The sequence below is a fragment of the Thamnophis elegans genome, chromosome 7 (assembly GCF_009769535.1).
Source record: "Thamnophis elegans isolate rThaEle1 chromosome 7, rThaEle1.pri, whole genome shotgun sequence".
Classification (NCBI taxonomy): Eukaryota; Metazoa; Chordata; class Lepidosauria; order Squamata; family Colubridae; genus Thamnophis; species Thamnophis elegans.
Genome location: NC_045547.1, coordinates 58,558,475 through 58,577,568, shown reverse-complemented (window position 1 = coordinate 58,577,568; position 19,094 = coordinate 58,558,475). Strand labels below are relative to the sequence as shown.

General features: G+C 37.3%; 1 protein-coding gene across 1 annotated transcript in view; it reads left to right on the top strand.

Moving 5' to 3' along the window:
• Window positions 1-1,117: 1,117 nt before the first annotated feature.
• ASZ1 (ankyrin repeat, SAM and basic leucine zipper domain containing 1) overlaps window positions 1,118-19,094 on the top strand; it is a 28,153-nt gene continuing 10,176 nt past the window's right edge. The window contains exons 1-5 of the mRNA XM_032222102.1: window positions 1,118-1,216; window positions 2,949-3,048; window positions 4,371-4,493; window positions 6,678-6,789; window positions 18,112-18,223. Coding sequence (XP_032077993.1) covers window positions 1,118-1,216; window positions 2,949-3,048; window positions 4,371-4,493; window positions 6,678-6,789; window positions 18,112-18,223 — 546 coding nt within the window. The remainder of the gene's footprint in view (window positions 1,217-2,948; window positions 3,049-4,370; window positions 4,494-6,677; window positions 6,790-18,111; window positions 18,224-19,094) is intronic.

Genomic DNA, 19,094 nt, shown 5'->3' with positions numbered 1-19,094 from the left:
CACATTTGAGTTACACCTGAAGAAACATGCTGAAGATTGTGGATTATTGCAAATACTGTCCCATGAAATTCCAAAGTGAGTACACCTCTTTCAAAGACGTAAAATCTGACCTCGGTCCCAGGCCTGGAGTTGATGTTCAACAGCACGTTTTGCTTTGTTGGTTTTGCTATGAGATTATTCCAGTCTGGGCCGTCCATTGTTTTTGTGTTTTCTCTTAATTTTGCACGCGTTCGAGATCCACTGGAGTTGCACTACCAAGCAGTCCATTCTACAGTATGTACATTTAGAACTTTCATTTTGCTTTCAATTTTTTTTAAAAAATCACTACATCGACACTTTTAAGTCTCAGTGAACTCGGGAAAAGAAACTTTCATAGCAATCCTATACACTCAACGTCAGAAGTCTCAGTGAAGTAAAGACGGTTTTCTCCCCAGTTAATGCATCGAAACACATTCTAAAACTTCGCTGGAGGTAATGTCAGTTCAACAGCGGAGCCAAGTACCCCCAAATGAGGGTACTACTACCTTTCCCTTCACTGGACGCCTTTAAGCAGATTATTAGGTATGCCTTACTTAGGGCAGTGGTCTTCAAACTTGGCAACTTTAAGACTTGTGGACTTCAACTCCCAGAATTCTCCAGCCAGTCTTCAAACTTGGCAACTTTAAGACTTTGTGGACTTCAACTCCCAGAATTCTCCAGCTAGCTATGCTGGCTGGAGAATTCTGGGAGTTGAAGTCCACAAGTCTTAAAGTTGCCAAGTTTGTGGGGGACCCCTGACTTAAGGGTGAAAGCAGCTCTTTCAAAGTTTATGAGGCTATGGCCTCATCTATTAGAACGAATGCGGCCCAAGTCATGGAATCAGGAGGATTCCAAAAAGTTTTCCCCGGGGCTTTCTTTCTTTTGATGCGGACACGTGACCGCAGAGGCCTCCTTCACGCGGTGCCCTTTCTCCCGCCTCCGCGGGTTTCCCCCCCGCGCATGCGCTTGGGCTGGCGAAAGCGTTAGGGAGGGGACGGGCGTTTCCCTAGAAAGTGGCTGTGCGCGAGGGTGTGTGTTTGGGAGGGAGAACGGACCGTGGGAAGAGGCCTTAAAGAGAAATTAATTGAGGTGAGGGCGGATGGCTAACGGCACGAATTTCCGCGTTGTCCCAGGGGGAGAGGAGAGCAGCGAGAGCGACGACGACGGCTGGGGTATCGGGTTCATGTCCCAGGCCCAGGTGAGAGGCGACGGCGGCCGAGCAGGTGCAAATTGGAACGTGCTTAAACCAGGCAGCCTTCCTCGCTTCCTTCCCAAACACTTTGTTGTAGTAATAAATTTTGTAAAAAGGTGAAGTTAGAACGGAAAAAAATGAGTAAATGTACATTAGTCCCAAGACCATCCAGTGATCTTCATGGGTTTAGAAGTTCCCCATTTCCTAATTTAAATATTTCTCCGTTATAAAATATTTATAGCAGCTGATTTTGATTTTTGTGTTTGTGAAGGTCTCTCATTGAGAAACAGCTGTCTTCTGGCAAGAGCAAATAGGTTAGGACCAGAAGAGTCAATTTATCCCTTGGTGACTATGAAATGAGATTTCAGATAGGTTAATAATAAAAAAAGAATAATAAATGCGCTCCAAAAAGAAATAATAGAATTAACTTTTTTTCCCTTAGTTGGCATTTGACAGGTGCATGCTAATTGTGAATTAAACCTGATGAGCACGTTTGGCATCCACATGTCACAATTATGATAAATGTTTTTGGAATCCAGTAGATTGTACTAGGTAAATGATGATCAGTCATTTACACTCAAATTTGCTGAATTTGTACAATACACATGTATAAGTATATATGTTGATAATGCTGGTTACAGTAATGACCAATGCGTTGTTGTATCAATTCAAACCTTCAGACTGAAAAACCTAAATTACACTATTAAGTTGATTTTCTCAAATCAGATTTTTTTAAAAATCTTATGACATGGGCGACTCTGCTGTCTTAAGCATTTTTTATAAATAAATCACATGCTGGACAGTATTGCTTTTGTTAATAAGCAGGACTCTAACCTTTTAGAGGATATCAGTAATTCCACATACAATACTAATGAAACATTGTAGAGAACAGTTATGACAACAGGAATGATTCCAATTGCAGTGGCTATTGGTTGAAACCAAAGATAAACCAGGCTTAAACCAATGATAAACCAGGCTTAGTAGGACATTTTAATTAAGAGCCAGTTAGGTGCAGTGGTTAAACAGCAGGCTAGAAACTGGGAAACTGAGTTGTAGCCAGTAGGAGCAGTCGACTGGGTGGCCTTGGGCCAAATACTTTCATTTGTAGGAATGGCAGTGGCACTCAAGAAATCTTGGCAAGAAAACTGCAGGGACTTATCTAGAAATTTACCAGAAGTAAACATTGACAAAGGTTGTGTCCCAAAAAAAATGGTAGGGAGAGAATTCTAATGGCATTTGAATCTCATCCCTATTCTCTCTTTACAAATACTTGCCAGTACATTTTGATTAGCTAAACAAATATTTTGCCTTAATCTCTTTTCTGAATGTATACAAGTAATAGCAATAGCACTTAGACTTATACTGCTTCACAGTACTTTATAGCCGTCTCTAGGCAGTTTACAGAGTCAGCATATTGCCCCCAACAATCTGGGTCCTCATTTTACCCACCTCGAAAGGATGGAAGGCTGAGCCAACCTTGAGCCTGGTGAGATTTGATCAGTCAGCAGAAGTACTGCATTCTAACCGCTGTGGTGCACCCACTTTTTTACCACACACAAAAATACAGATGTACGTAAATACGTGGTTAAAAAGTGGTCTTAGAGGAATCAAATATTCTTGAATCCATTTTTTAAAATGTTTGCTTGTGTTGTAACTCATAAAGCAGTTCATATAGTGCTTCTATTAATATTGAACTAGTAAATTTATGTATTGCAGCATAAACCTCTTCTTTATCTAGTGTTTAGATGAAATCTCGCACAGCCAGGATAAAAATGAAGTTTTCAAAAAAGCATTAACTGCTGGAAATTTGTCTGTCATTGAGGAACTTTTAAATACAGGTATGACAAATGAATATCAGCTAAATTTAACACTTTTTGAAAGTTCTGCCTTTAATGGATATCTGTACTCCTTGTCTGGGCACAGAATAATATTAGAGAGTATTTAGTTAAATACTGTATAAGGTCTTCCACATTCTTTTTTATCAAATTTGATTTTTGTATTTGTGAAGGTCTCTCATTGAGAAACAGCTGTCTTCTGGCAAGAGCAAATAGGTTAGGACCAGAAGAGTCAATTTATCCCTTGGTGACTATGAAGTGATATTTCAGATAGGTTAATAATAAAAAAAAGAATAATAAATGCACTCCAAAAAGAAGTAATAGAATTAACTTTTATTCCCTTTGATGGTAAGAAATTGAAATCCTGAACACTTCATAATGGAAATGAGCTAAATATTCTGGCAATCAGAAATATTGAGCTATGAGACATTAGGCTAAAATTACCCACCTTAAAAATATTAAAGAATTAAATTGGTTCATACTTCAATATTCCTGTTTTGACAGACTTTTTATATGGATAATTGAATGTCTTTTTATGTGTATAATAAAAGTGAATACTTGTGATAGTGTGCTATGAATGTACATACTGGTAAATTACAGTTAGCAACATAATTTGTATGAAACAATGTAGGTTTTGGTTTAATTGTATAAATAAATATTATAATGGCATCTTTTTTTACTTTGTAAAAAATAAAACTATAAAGGGCATTATACTTAGTTATATAGCAATATAAACTTTGTAGATTTTGCAGATACTACAGAAATAAAAATGTATTGCTCTACTCATTTGGTTTCTATGATTTGTAGCAGATTGGTGAGTGAAGAATAGAATAATTGGTTATTTATTATTTAATTATCAATCACCAATGTAAATCATAGTTGCCTGAACCATGAGATGGGTGGCAAATAAAATAGGTAGAAGACAGACAGAGTGAATAAAATAAAATCTTGGCGTAAAAATATTTAGAACTGGCTAAATGTAGCCAGCATTATGCAGATATAAGCTACCCAAATTGGGAAATATTAGTACAAACTATATCAGTATGTCACAAGACAATCTGACCCATGCTTGTTTGTGGCATGTTGTATTTACATGCTATGGAGTGGGGGATTGTTTTTGTGGGAACCTATAGATATTAAAGGAAAAGGCTGGTCTAGGGTGGACATATATTATAGAAATGAGAAACGAGGTTTTTTGGTAAAAGATTGCATCATTTGAGAGCATCATTGGGGAGACTGAATAGTGGCTGTGTTTAAATAAACTTCTATAAAAGAATATATATTGTAGATTTGTGTTTTATTAAATGCATATATAAATATTACAGGCATAAATGTAGAATCTAGCCTTAAGTTTGGATGGACTCCCCTCATGTATGCTGCTAGTGTTGCGAATGTGGAACTTATGTATCTCCTTCTAAGCAGAGGTGCAAATGCAAGCTTTGAGAAGGGTGAGTTTTTATAAATGGACCATTTCAAGGATGTAACCCTACGTGTTCTGTATAATAATAAAAGTAAATGTTTATTTAAAGAAACAGTGACTCTGCCAGTCCAAACTAAACACACCATGTGTATTTTTTTAAAATTCTGTCAGTACTTCCAAAAATGCCATGCCACATTTGTGCCATTTTCTTCATTATCCTGCAGTTATTTAATTTGCTTTTGGGTTGTACCTTTTTACTTTTACTTTGTTTGGAGTGTCATATAGAATTGCAGATCTATTGCTAAGTTTCTTCGTTCCTTAAATATTGTGCATCTTTATATTGGTAAGAGCAATACATCTGGAGTCAGCAATCTATAACCTACTTTTAGATGATTCAGCCATAAAATGAGGGACCTACATTTTTATTTTTTAGCATTTGTTTTGGGAAGTAAAAGAACAAAATGGATGTTATAACCATGCCTGTATCTTACAGTTATTCTGAAATTCCCCAAATCAAACAAATTTTGTCTGTTGTAGAAAAGTTTTAAGTGACTATTATGCCTTACATAGAGTAAAAAGACAGCAGCTTCATTCCCTGGAAGCTATAGCTAACTGGAAACCCAACACAAATAGTCCTTAACTTATGATCACAAGCTGAACCTGAAATGTTGGTCATAAGTCATGACAATTGTTTTGTGAGCAGAAGTCATTGCAGTCATTATGTGACTTGTCTGCATGACTTCTTCATTTAAGGATTGCAGTCTGGTTCTTCCAATTGTGGTTGTTAAGCAGATAGATTGAAAAAGCTGCCTCCTGAAAGAGGAATGGCAAGCTCCTTTCCGTGCATGGAAGATAACTCCTGCACTAACTGGTGTAGGAGAAGGAATGGTAGAACCTGGGGAAGAGTCAAAAGACCAATCATCCCAGAGTCTCTACATAGCCACAAAGGGACTAAGTCTAACCCCTTGTGACTTCTGTTGACCCTTATCCAATGTCAGGATAATGCTAACTTGTAATTGAGTAGATTCTTGTGCATAGGCATGATTAGTAATAAATCAGTTTAATTGTAACTTCGTGTGTAGTCCTGAGCTTTCATGCTTGATAGCTGGAGAAACAAAGCTCAGATCTTTGGGATCCATCCCCTCTGTACTGAGAATGGAACACAAGTGCTCAGCTGGAGAAATGAAGTTTGGATCTTCACGATCCCAGCTTCTTTCTCCAACTCACCACAAGATCCATTCCCCAGTGCATGTAGGACCAGGGAAATCTTTCAACAGGTAAGTAGCAGGTTGCAACCTTCCCTGCTGGCTTCCCTATTGACTTTCTGGGCTAGTCAGCAGAGAACATTGCAAATGGCAATCAAGTGATTGTGAGGTGCTTGGCAACTGGTTATAAGTGTGAACAGGTTCCTAAGCTCCTGAAATATGATCACATGACTACAGGGATAGTGTAATAGTCATAACTTCAAGGACAGGTTGTGAGTAACTGAGTCCCTTGTAACTTCACAATTGTTGAATGACCAATTGTAAGTTGAGGACTACATGTTGCCATCTCCAGAGTAGAGGTAGCAAACTTCCACATACCAATTAAAGGAGAACAAAGCCAAGAGCTTGGTCTATCTCTACCTTCTGTTTGGGTGCACCCCAGTAAGATCTTATTGACTAACATGAGAAATAAAATTCTAAGATGTGTCTTGGCCCTGATTCGACTGGTCTGTTTTTAAGTTTTTGGAAATCTTGGTATGAGATGAACATTGACAAATTCATTTTATAATTCAGTGCCATATTTGTAATTTTTGTACAGGTAGTCCTCGATTTACAATCATAATTGAGCCCAAAAGTTATGTTACTAAGTGACACATTTGCTAAGTTTGCCTGACTTTTCTTGCCACAGTTATTATGTGAATCATTGCATTTGTTAAGTTAGTAATATGATTGTTAAGTGAATATGAATTTTACTTGTCAGAAAGTCTCAAAACTGATAGCATAACCCTAGTACAAATAGGAACCAGTTGCCCAGCTTCTGAATTTTGATCATGTGACCATTTGGATGCTGCAACATTCGTAAATGTGAAAAACAGGCATAAGTCGCTTTTTCAGTGCTGTTGTAACTTTAAACAATCACTAAATGAACTGCTGTAGGACTACCTGTATTTGTTTTGCCTGGTTTATTCTATAGATTTGATGGTGTTTTCTTAACAATTGCTGTTTAGATGATTATTCAGTATTGATGGCTGCATGTACTGCATCTGGTTCAGAAGAACAGATTTTAAAGAGTGTAGAACTACTGCTTTCAAGAAATGCAAATCCTAAGGCTGCATGCAAGTAAGCACTATATATATATATATATACACACATACATATTGAAAATACATTTAAAAATGATTGCTGAATAATTCAGCTAATTAACTAATAAAGTATTACATTGATTAATCTTTTTACTGGGTATTTACTGTTATCTTTGTTAGACCTTTTGTTTTTTAACACTCACTCTCAAGTTCATTTGACAAATGTTTGACTGTTTATTTGTAATGTATTTGTATGTAATATACAGTGGTGGGATTCATTTATTTTTTTTTACTACCGGTTCAAATTTTTTTACTACCAACTTAGTGTCACTCCCACCCAGTCACATGACCCAGGTTTTGTGGCTCCCTGTGTTTTCTGTGGGAAATGGGTCATGTGACTGGGTGGACGTAGCCAACTTGATTAGTCTCACCCTTAGGAAATGTTTCTGTAGCCCAACTCACAATAAAATAGCACTGTTCCAATATTTAGATTAGAATAGTATAACAGAGTTGGAAAGGACCTTGGAGGTCTTTTAGTCCAAACCCCTGTGTAGGTAGGAAACCCTACATCACTTCAGACAACGATTGTCCAGTCTCTTCTTAAAAACTTTTAGTGCTGGAGCATTTACAACTTCTGGATACATGTTGTTCCACTGATTAATTGTTCTGTCAGGAAATTTGAGGGGCTCCTACAAAAATGAGGAGTCAAATCTATTTTCCAAAGCACCAAAAGGCACAACAAGAAACAATGGATGGAAAATAACCAATTGAGAAGCAATCTAGAACTAAGGAGAAATTTCCTAAGGGTGAGACCAATCAACCAATGGAATAGTTTGCCTTCAGAAGTTGTGGGTGCGCCATCACTAGAGGCTTTCAAAAAGACAGGGAAGTACAGCCTAAAAGGACAGTGTCATATTGTCTAAACCAGTGGTCTCCAACCTTGGCAACTTTAAGACCTGTGGACTTCAACTCCCAGAGTTCCTCAGCCAGCTTTGCTTTGCTGGCTGAGGAACACTGGGAGTTAAAGTCCACAAGTCTTAAAGTTGCCAAGGTTGGAGACCACTGGTCTAAACAACGCAGAAAAATAAATAGCCATTCCCCTTTTTTAAAAAAGTCAACCCCTAAGCAAACGCAGGAGCTGAGAGGGAAACTAAGAGTAGCTGCTAATTGAAAGCCTGGGCATGCTGCCAAAAGCCATTAACCCTTCAAACTCTTATTATTTTATGTTCTCTATGTTCTAAATTGGGTGCTTCACAGCAGAAGCAATACAACTGGATGGACCACACATGGCACTGAATTCACGGCCTGTATGATCAAGGTGCATCATTGTCCCCTCCTGTATCTTTCCCCCCCAGGAAGAAACAAGAAGTAACCAACACTGCAACAGCTATAAAAAGTCTTGGGAAACTCCAGGGAGTATCAGCTGCTCACAGAAGTGTTACTTAATACTCTTTATAATGAAAATGTTTGTAATCTTGTCCTTCCTAAAGGGAAGAGGTAATCCCATCCCTAGATGGGTGATTGATGGGTTTCCCTGTCCTAATCCTGTCAATTTCTATTATTCCAAGTATGTCTTATCTATTAGAGGAATGGAAGATCAGATGTCTTCCATTTAGCCTCCTCATATCATTTGTCTGCGCTAACAAATATATTCTTGGAGATTTATAGCAGGTTTCATGGACATAGAGAGGAATACAGCAATTGATTTTTTAAAGAGAATTGTTATTGCAGAAATAAGTCTCAATAAACATCTGTGGTTACATCAGGTTGCTGAATAAATCATTTTAATGCTGTATTTAATTGACATCATATTTCTGCAAAAGGGAGTTATTTAGAACTAGTAATGAAGTGTGTTACGATTGCTATTTCCATAGATATCTTGAGAGAGATTCCCTTTCTTCTTTTTAAAAACTATTGTTCATAAGAGCTATAGATTGTAAACCCCTGGGAGCGCATTTGTGATTTGTCCCTGTGTGAAACTACAGCTTTATTTGTTCTCCTAATTTAAAGAGTTGAAACAGTTGCAGCAGCTAAACTGGGAAGAATAAAAAATTCAGATTCTTTACTATATTAATCTTACACATTAATTTTCAACTACAAGTAATCCTCAACTTACAACCACAATTGAGCCCAAACAAGTGAAACATTTGTTAAATGGGTTTTACCCCATTTTAAGATCCTTCTTGCTATAGTTGTTAAGTGAATCATTGCAGTTATTACGCTAATAACATGGTTGTTAAGAGGCTTCCCTACTGACTTTGCTTATCAGAAGGTCTCAAAACGTAATCACTTGAGCCCAGGATATTGCAACAGTCATAAATATGAACCTTTTGCCAAGCATCCAAATTTTGATTACATAACTGGAGATGCTGCAGCAGTCATAAGTGTGAAAAATGATCATGTCACTTTTTCCAGTGCCATTGTAACTTTAAAATGGTCGCTAAGGGAACTGTTGTAAGTTGTGGACTACCTGTAATAAAGTGCTTTGAGATAATTTCTGTGTTATAAGTATTTACCAATATGGAACATTTCTTTACTGGAATGAAAATGATTTGAGTAGCCTAGGTGATGGCCTGCAAAGTTGCATTTCTTTCCCATTTTATAACTAGTCTTATATAGCATGTGAAGGGAAAATAAGAATAGGGAAAGAACTAATTTTATTCTAGTTTAGAAAAGATAATTTTGCTCTGTCGGTCTTATTACAGGTAGTGGGGGTGGCTAGAATGGTGTGATCACTTAAATCTCTAAATATTGAATACTAGGGAGAAAAGACTAAGCTTGTTCATCTTCCTCTGCATTTAAATTTTTCTCTGTAGTTGTACCAAATTGAAATATATATTTACCCTTTGAATGCCTAATATAGATTGTCATGTATATGTTTTTTTACCACTATAGTAAGTTAGAGCTAGATAAATGGCAGGTACTTGCTTCAAAAATGAGTCTCGTGAGCATATTCATTGAAGCAGCTCTGTGATATTCATTGAAGCAGCTCATATTGTTTCAGACCTTTGTACAAGTATAAGAAAATGGTTGCTTTAAAAGTCCCAGCAACTTTAATCAGTTTCTTACAAGCAACAAAATGTGTATGGAGGTTCTCAATCATCCTGGTCATGGTTGTTCCCAAAGGTGCTTTTCAAAAGCAACTGGATTTTCTTGTTTTTTCTTTTAAAACATTTTCCTTCTCATCCTGAAGAAGGGGAAAAAATCCAAAAAGCTCAGTTGCCTTTTGAAAAGCACCCTTGGGAAAAGCAACAGAATATTTGTTGATGGTCATGCAGGACCAGCAAATAGAAAAGCTCCTTTAATATACATTAGAGAAGTGTTACGTTCATGCAAGTTATGAAGTATGTATCCAGAAATATTTCTGAAGTGTACAAAGCCTTAGTTAATGGCCTTCCTTCATGTCAGTCTGGGTGCTTACATTATGGTCTAAAGAAGAATCAGAGGGAGAGGTATTTCGGGGGTGGGGGGGTGGAGAACATGATCAAAATTTATTCTTTAAAGTTGCCATTTCAGCTTTTGAGTTGGTTTAACTGCTGTCATAAATAGCAAGGATGATGTCATTTTCTGATATCTGTTGATAGACTTGATAGATATTGCCTAGTAAATGCAATATGCAATAATTAACTAACTATGGTGAAGCCACATCTGGATCTATGTGATCCAAAAGGGGAACAAAATGTTCCAGAGAATTCTAGAATATTCTGCTTGCGCACTCATAGCTTTTTCCACAGTTTTGGTTACTAATTTGGAGTTTTGTGTGAAGCAACATAAAGGAGGTTTTATTCTAACTGGGAGCTTTTTGTTATTGTTGTTGATCAATTGCTTAATGTATGAGTTATTTAACCAATAGCTTAATATTTAATTATGACAGAAAATATTTATTGCTGCTGATAAGTGCCATGTTAGCACTACTGTGTAATTTCATCGGCCTTGACTTTATCATTCTATGATGGTTAACTTTGTTAAATGACAACTCAGTACCTGCAAATAGCCTGGGAAAAGTGTCACATTTATTCTTTAGTTAAATTTTATTACAAATGTATCTAAACAGAGATAGAGGACAGTTATATAAACTTAATAATTTACTATAATATAGTTTCTTGTCATGAAAGAAAAATTATCCATCAGTTTGGAGCATTTAAAAAAATACTTCCCGTATGTGAGCTGTAACTATTACAATGTTCCTTGTTCTAGAGACATACTTTGAACATCACTTTAATGCATATATTCTTCAGCATATTTTTTATACAAACAAATGCCATTCAGAAGTGAATTCTAGTGTTGGGTTTTCCATGTAGTACATGAAGATGAAACACACACAAACAGAGACACACAGCAGGACGCTTACATAATAAAACTAGTCCAGTGCTGAAATATAATTGTATCCTAAAGAGGGCATGAGGGCATCAGTGGCTAAGATGCTGAGCTTGTCGATCAGAAAGGTCGGCAGTTTGAATCCCTAGCACCACATAATGGAGTGAGCTCCCATTACTTGTCCCAGCTTATGCCAGCCTAGCAGTTCAAAAGCATGTAAAAATACAAGTAGAAAAATAGGGACCACATTTGGTGGAAAGGTAACAGCGTTCCATGCGTCTTCAGCATTTAGTCATGCCGGCCACATGACCATGGAGACATCTTTGGATAGCGCTGGCTTTTCAGCTTTGAAACTGAGATGAACACTGCTCCCTAGAGTCGGGAACGATTAGCACATATGTGCAAGGGGGAACCTTTACCTTTTAAAGAGGGCATATTAAAAGAAAAATCTGGGATAAAAGATTCCTTCTTGCCTTTTTGTCACAGCTATATGGACAGTTGATATTTGATTATTTTATGCCCCTATCAGGCACTCCTGGTGGACTATACACTTTATTTAAATTGTATTTCCATATCACATAATCAAATTGTTTCTTAACTACTAGTGGTAAAGATGAAACTTTAAGAAATCATTCTTTCTCTGTAGAGACTATTTGGTTGAAAACAAAATCCAGAAAACAACCAACAATCTGTATTGTTGTTTTGGGAGACTGGGAAACCAAACAAAAGACTTGCAGAATGTCTTTTCAGATGAGATAGTATTCTCAGTGAGGAAAAAAACAAACATTAATGACAGGAAAGTACAAATACCTGATACTGAATGATAGTATTGATTATTTCATTACCTAGCACAGTGTCTATGGATATTCTCAGTCATCCAGGTCATAGTTGTCCCAAAGGTGCTTTTTCAAAAGGCAAATGGACTTTATTTATTTGGTTTGAAGATGTTTCGCTTCTTATCCAAGAAGCTTCTGAAAAACTGAAGAAGTTTCTTGGATGATAACCGAAACATCTTCAAGCAAAAGAAAGAAAGTCCAGTTGCCTTTTGAAAAAGTACCTTTGGGATATCTAGCACAATGTTTCTCAACCCCAAGTGATGGGGTTTTCTGGAAGCAGGTCACAAATCCTAAAGTTGTTAAAGTTGAGAAATATTGGTGTAGAGATAGATATGTTACCTTAGATTAGAAGGAAGTAGGAAGAAAAGAATGGGAGGCGCAGGGACCTATTACTTCAAGGTAATTATTTTGAATGCCCATGAGTTTCAAGTTGATTTATAGCTATGAGAAAATATAAAAATTCAAATGATTGATGGCTGTTGGAAAGGAATAGGAAAAAGCTGTGCTTTGGGTTTGAAAGGAAAAGGGATTTTTGGAATACATCTGGGTTAATGTGTCATAATTCAGCTGTGTGATCTCAGATTTTATGTAAGATTTTTAAGGACTTATTGGCAGATGCTGTGTCAACACTTCACATACTTCACAGCATCTCTTTCCTTTTAAATCCAAAGTGCTGCATAGCTCTAGAATTCAGGGTCTTGAAAGAAGGATTTAAATATTTGGTTTATATTCTCCAGTGTCTGCTGAAATTTGGAAATAAGATATGTTGAGTGAGTAGATGGTACCAGCTTATTTTTCCACATATTATTTTTATTTGAGTTTCTTTTCCTTTTCCCTGCTTCCCCCCCCCCCCCCCTGCTGCCGATTACTTATTGTTAATACTAGTTGTTTTGTATGTTTTAGTCAGTAATAAATTTTTGGTCTTGGCGTGGCTAAGCAGGAAAATATTTGGTTTTTTCCCAAAATATAAGAAGTATGTTCCATTGCAAGATATATAGGGAGTACTTTAAAAAAGCATAACATTACATTATATCGAAAACATTTTTAAATACCTTGCAATATTCAAGGATTACATTTGCCATCACAAGCCCCATTATACACTATGTACAAGGCAAAAAAGAGATTTGAAAATATGAAACTTGTAGCAACATAACACCAAAAAAGCTATAGTTTAGTTTTTTTGGGTTTTTTTTGTTAAAAATATAATTTTAACATCATTTGCCTATTCTCTACCATTGTAAGGGTGGATATTTGTTGTATCCACATTTCAAGTGGAGATGAAAGACATATTTATATATGTTATCAAGGGAGACAAGGCACAGAGATAAGTAGTTGATTTTCAATGAAGCGCTGCATTTTGGTTACAGTTAAATAGTAATTTGAAACCATTTTTTATATTGATGTTTTTCTGAAATCTAGGCTGTGGATTACTTTTCACTGCTTTAGAAAACTAATGGGGCCTTTTGTTAGAAAATATTCAAAATATTTAATATTCAAAAATTGGAAGGAGAAGAATTGGAGACTCAAATAATTTTATAGCTCATAAGAAGATAGTAGTACTAATTTTCCTAAACTGAAAATTCCTAAACTCATATTTATAAATATCCTTTGCTTTTGATATTTTAATATTGTAAGGTTGACATTAATAAAGCACAAACTATTCTCTGCATCTGCTGGGGAGACTGACAATTCAGCCCATATGGATGTCATATTCAGTTAGTCAGTCAAGATTTTTACAGCTGCCCAACTAAACTAAGTGACTCTTGTCAACTTACATTTGCTTATGAGACAACTAGCTGGTGGCCATTTTTAAAAGAATATTTTGTTGTTGGTGCCTATATTTTCATGGGTTTCAAACTTGTGCACTGAATGGGATGCAGGAAGACATCACCTCTAGCATCGTTATAAGAACAAATTGAATACAACATATGTAAGTTGGCATTTCACTCAGAAGATTCTCAGCTTACATAGAATAAATATGCTTCAATGAAAGCAAATCAGTGGGACTTAGCTTTGTACACCTTCTGTGCAAATAAAAATTTGTGTTGAATTGTACCTCAACTCAAGACTATCATAAGAACAATTCCAATTGTGACAAATGGAAATTAAAGAATAGTTTGCTGATTACTAAAATGTTTACCGTAGTTCTTGCCGTGTTTCCCTAAAAATAAGACAGGTTCTTATTTTCTTTTTACACACAAAATATGGCTTGGGCCTTATTATGAGTGGAGGATTTATTGTTTTGGGGTTGCCGGGCAGCTGTTCTCTTGCGAGCGGGCTGCCAAAGAGCCGGTCATAGCCACATGTGCCCGGCTCAGCGCAACACAGCAGCCATGAAGCGACCACACTCATGAGCAGCCACCTGACAAACCCCCTTTCCAGCTGGGCACAGCATCATTCACTGACCTAGGGGTATCGCCAAGCCGTGTGAGCGCCTGGTTATTGGTCACCTGGCTCTAGTGGCTTGGTGCCTTCAAAATGCCAGTGAATGACGCTCTGCACGGCTGGAGAGGGGGGTTGCGTTAGCCAGGGGACCTCCAGAAGGCATTTTCTGCAGCTTCCAAACCGAGTCTTCCCACAGTGGCCGCTCTGGGCGTATGCTCTATGGTTGTGGGCCAGCTTCTGGCAGAGCGTACAACCATACAGTATTGTACGTAAAAGCCATGCGGCGGCGGCAGCAGAGGACCCCTGGCTCTGTGGAGAAGCTGGGCCAGAGAATCGTGAGGCTGGGAGACGCGAGAGCGGAACAGTTGCTCATACAATCCCCCTCTCCAGCTGTGCAGAGCGCCATTCACTGCCATTTCAAAGGCGCCAAGCCAAGGGAGCCAGGCTGTGGTGAACAGGCACTCACGCGGCTTGACGATATCCATAGGTCAGTGAATGGCGCTTTGTCCGGCTGGAAAGAAGGTTTGTCGGGTGGCTGCTCATAAGTTTGGTTGTTTCATGGCTGCTGTGTTGCGCTGCATTCGTCCATGAGGCTGTGCCCAGCCCTTTGGCAGCCCGCTTGCAAGAGAGCAGCCACCCGGCAACCCTCCTCTTCAGCTGGGCACAGAGCTGCTCACCAACCTAGCGGTATCCCAAATGCACTAAGCAACGCGATCACCTTTGCCTCCCCTCTGGTTCCCGCGGCTTGGCACCTTTGGGATACCGCTAGATTGGTGAGTGGTGCTCTGCCTGGCTGGAGAGGGGGTCCAAGGGGCTTATTTTCAGGGAAGGGCTTATATTTTTGCCCACCTGAAAAATATGGCAAGGCCTTATTTTCAGGACATGTCATAATTTCGGGGAAACACGGTATGTATTGTCATGTTTTTCTATAGAAAAGTATATTATTGCAGTCCCCCATCATTTTTTTATTTCACAACTCAAATAATTTTATTACAAACTTTTATTGAAGTTGTTTGCTTGGGGAATTCAAGGAATATCTGTTTTCAGTGATTCAATAGTTTTATTAATATTTAAAATCTCTATGTCTTGTAAATTCCTTTTTTTACATAGCTCATCTAAATCAACTTCTAGATTCTCTTTATCCACCAGTCTGCAAATTATCTTATCACAACAGGATATGAAGTTGTTTTGTCAGCCTTGACTAAAATGATATTGCATCCCAGTGTTGGGACAGTGAATCATTCCTGTGCGTAACAATTTGCACTGTTCATTGTTTATTTTCATTTTATTGTTAGCAATTTACGTTCCAGTATATTGCAATAAATTTAAAATGCTAACTAAGAGACTAGGAGTTGGGAAGTGTAAGACCAAAGGTCCATACTTTTATAGTTGCCAGTCATATACTTTTGGAAATACCTTAAATCAGCAGGAATCACAATATAACTCTCTCCTGACAGTTTCCCCTTCTCAGTAATTAGTATCCAGTGAGCATAGATTCTAACATTCTATTATTCTATTATATATTAAAATTTACAAAGAATTGAATGCTTAATTTAATTATAAAACTCAGATCCATCCATACATGTGACTGATTTCCATAAATTGTTACTTTATGAAATATATTTACACATAAACAGCATTTAAAAGTCAGACAGTCAGGTGGTCCATTTAGTACTATTGTTTATACGTAGTTTTGATTGCTGAGTTCTTTAGATTATATTGCAAAAGACCTTTCCTCTAAATTAAGCAGGAATAGTTTAAAGATTTGTCCATACTCAATTTCCAGTAGTTTTCTCATGCAAAGTATTTGCTTGAATCATAAAATCATGCCTGCCCACGATTTTTGTTGATCCAGAAACTACTGCCATCATCATCATTGGCTCATCACAATTTGTCAACAAGTTCATTCTGGTATTACATAAAAGAGAAAAATGTTGCAATTTTCTCCACATCAGGACTTAACTTTTTAAATCTCTATTACATCTCTTCCTGATTCATCTTTTAACAGTTCTATTGTTTCCTTGACAAAATATGCCCTTAGTAACCTTTCATTATTTTTACTGCTCATTTGTCATTTTCTAGCCTGTTATCCTTTTCTAGATTTTAGTAACTTCCAGAGCAAAATTTATATTTTCATGTATTCACCTCAGCCTATAAAAATAAAGTTACTGTCTATCTGAATCATATTGATATAGTTTGAATGTTACAATTTGTACTCCTTCAGAATTTTTAGTTTGTTTGCTGTTTTCTTGCCAGTTCACTTTGGTGAACTATTTAGGAAATCCTTACAGTCCACTTGGCTTTATTATACAGAGTAATTTTTATGATAGATAATTTATGAGCAAGCCCTTCCTCCCATCTTATTTCATTCACACCAGTGGTGGGTTACAGGCACTGGTATGGGTGTACCGGTGCCTGCTTGGAGCACTGGATACTGTTCCATTCTGGTGCTCTGGAGGGCCCGCCCGCCCGTGCTCCTTACCTGTCTTTAAAGTCTTTGGCACGCAAGTGCACGGTGCATACAGCGCCTGCACAACACTCTGACGAATAGCTGGAGCGTTGCGGAGGCTCGGAGGTGTCGCTGGAAGGTAAGATGCATGCCCCGTTGCAACCGTACCGGTTTGAATGAGATCTGGAACCCACCACTGATTCACAGATACCTATTTAGCTGACAGTACATGTAGCCTTTCTGAATTGTTTATCCACAAAACTTTTTAATTACTAATCTATGTTAGAATTCTACTTTCCAAAGTTTATTCTTGACTCCTTTCTTTTCTTCTATCTATAAAAAGTTTTTTTAGAAGTGTATATATTTCTAACAAAAGGAAAACATAACAATTATATCATTGAAATAATGAATTGAAATAATGGGATGAAAAGAATGTCCCCACTTTGGGGAGTTTCAATGTGTTTAGAGATCCCTCTAGTGGCTTTACATGTGATTAACAATATTATTTGAAAAGTCTAAAGTAATTCCTCTAAATAACGTGCATTATAACGATTACTATTCTTACATCTGTAACATTCAGAATAGAGAATAACACTTGAAAGGGACCTTGGAGAACTTTTAGTCCAACCGCCTGCTCAAGCAGGAGTCTAATGCTTATTGGACAAATGGCTGTCCAATTTCTTCTTAAAAACCTCCAGTAATGGAATACCCACAACTCCTGAAGGCAAGCAGGTCTGATTAATTGTTCTCACAGTCAGGAAATTATTCCTTGATTATCTTTCATTCCCTTGATAATTGCCCATTTGTTACTTGTTATTCCTTCCTCAATTGCTTTGGAGAATATGTTGACCTCCTCTCCTCTGTGACTGTCTCTCAACTATTGTAACACTGCTATAATGTCACCACTAGATTAGATGAACCCAATTCCCGCAACCATTCATCATACCGTTTAGCCTCAAGTCCCCTAATCATCTCTGTTGCTCTTCTTTGCGTTCTTTCTAGAGTCTTAACATTGTTTTTCTATTATATTGACAAGAACTGGATTCAGTCACTTGTAAAGAAAATGTTACTGAAATAATGCATTGTTTTTTCTTTTTGAGTCATTGAATTTTTATGGCTTATTTTTTCTGTGCTTAATGGAGTATCATCATGATAAGATTTGCATTGGCAATTAGTTGTATCAGTTGGTTAAGCAGGGAAGCTAGAATTCATTCCACTGAACTTAACAATTTCTGGACTGAGATTTCTTACAGAACATGTGATGCGTAAATATTTATTCAGTTGACAATGCTGTTTTTATTTAATAACAGATTAAAATGTGCTTTGAATTTAGTTATTCTTCCTTTAACAGATATTATGAATTTTCCCGTAGGAAGAAAATGACTCCATTAATGTATGCAGCCAGAGAAGGCCATTCTCAAGTTATTGCTCTTCTTGTTGTTCATGGATCACAAGTAAATGCCCAAGATAAAGGCGGTTACACTGTGAGCTTTTTGTATAATCCTAACTAAATTATTTACTTTCCTTTATGAAACTTCAAATATTTCAACAAGGTAGACTTTAAAGATATGGGGGGGGGGGTTCCCCCCATCACTGGCAATTTTTACTTCTCCAGCACTGCTATTGTGAACTGGAAAATAAATGGAAATATAGGCTTACTGTATGGAAATAAAAAGCAGAGCAGAGCTAGGTGGGAAAAAAAGGAAAATTCTAGTTCTTCTCAAAAGTGTAACAGCTTTATTTATTTATCAAATTTATAAGGCTGCATATGTCACCCAATGTGATTCTGAAAGGTGTATAGCCAACAATTATAAAACTAATTAAAATAGTTATTAAGACCAAAATTGTGAGAGGGTTAAAAACAAATTATTATGTGTAATGTAGCCTCTGTATGGGCTTTCTTTTGTGAGAAGATTCCCCTGGCCTGATGGAAAACTCATGCTTTGAAGGCTTTCGGGAGACTATAAGATTTTGGGTTAACCTTGCCTCAGGGCTATATTCCAAAGGGTGGGTCCTATATAAAAAAGGGCTGAACCTGATGAGATGGATAGATGTAATTGAGAGGAGGCAATCCTTCAGATGATCTGGTCCCATGCCATGTAGGTCGGAAACAGCACCTTGAATTGGACCTGGAAACAAACTGGTAACCAATGTAGCTCAAGGAACAGAGGTGCAGCATATATTTTTCTATATGTTTCTATATAACTGCTCATGATCTTGCATTTTGGACCAACTAAAACTTCCATATACTCTTCAAGGGCAGCCCCTCATAAAACATGTTACTGTAGTCCATTCAGGAAATGACTAGGGTGTAAATAACTGTGAGCAGAGAGCATCATGATCTAAGAATAGGTG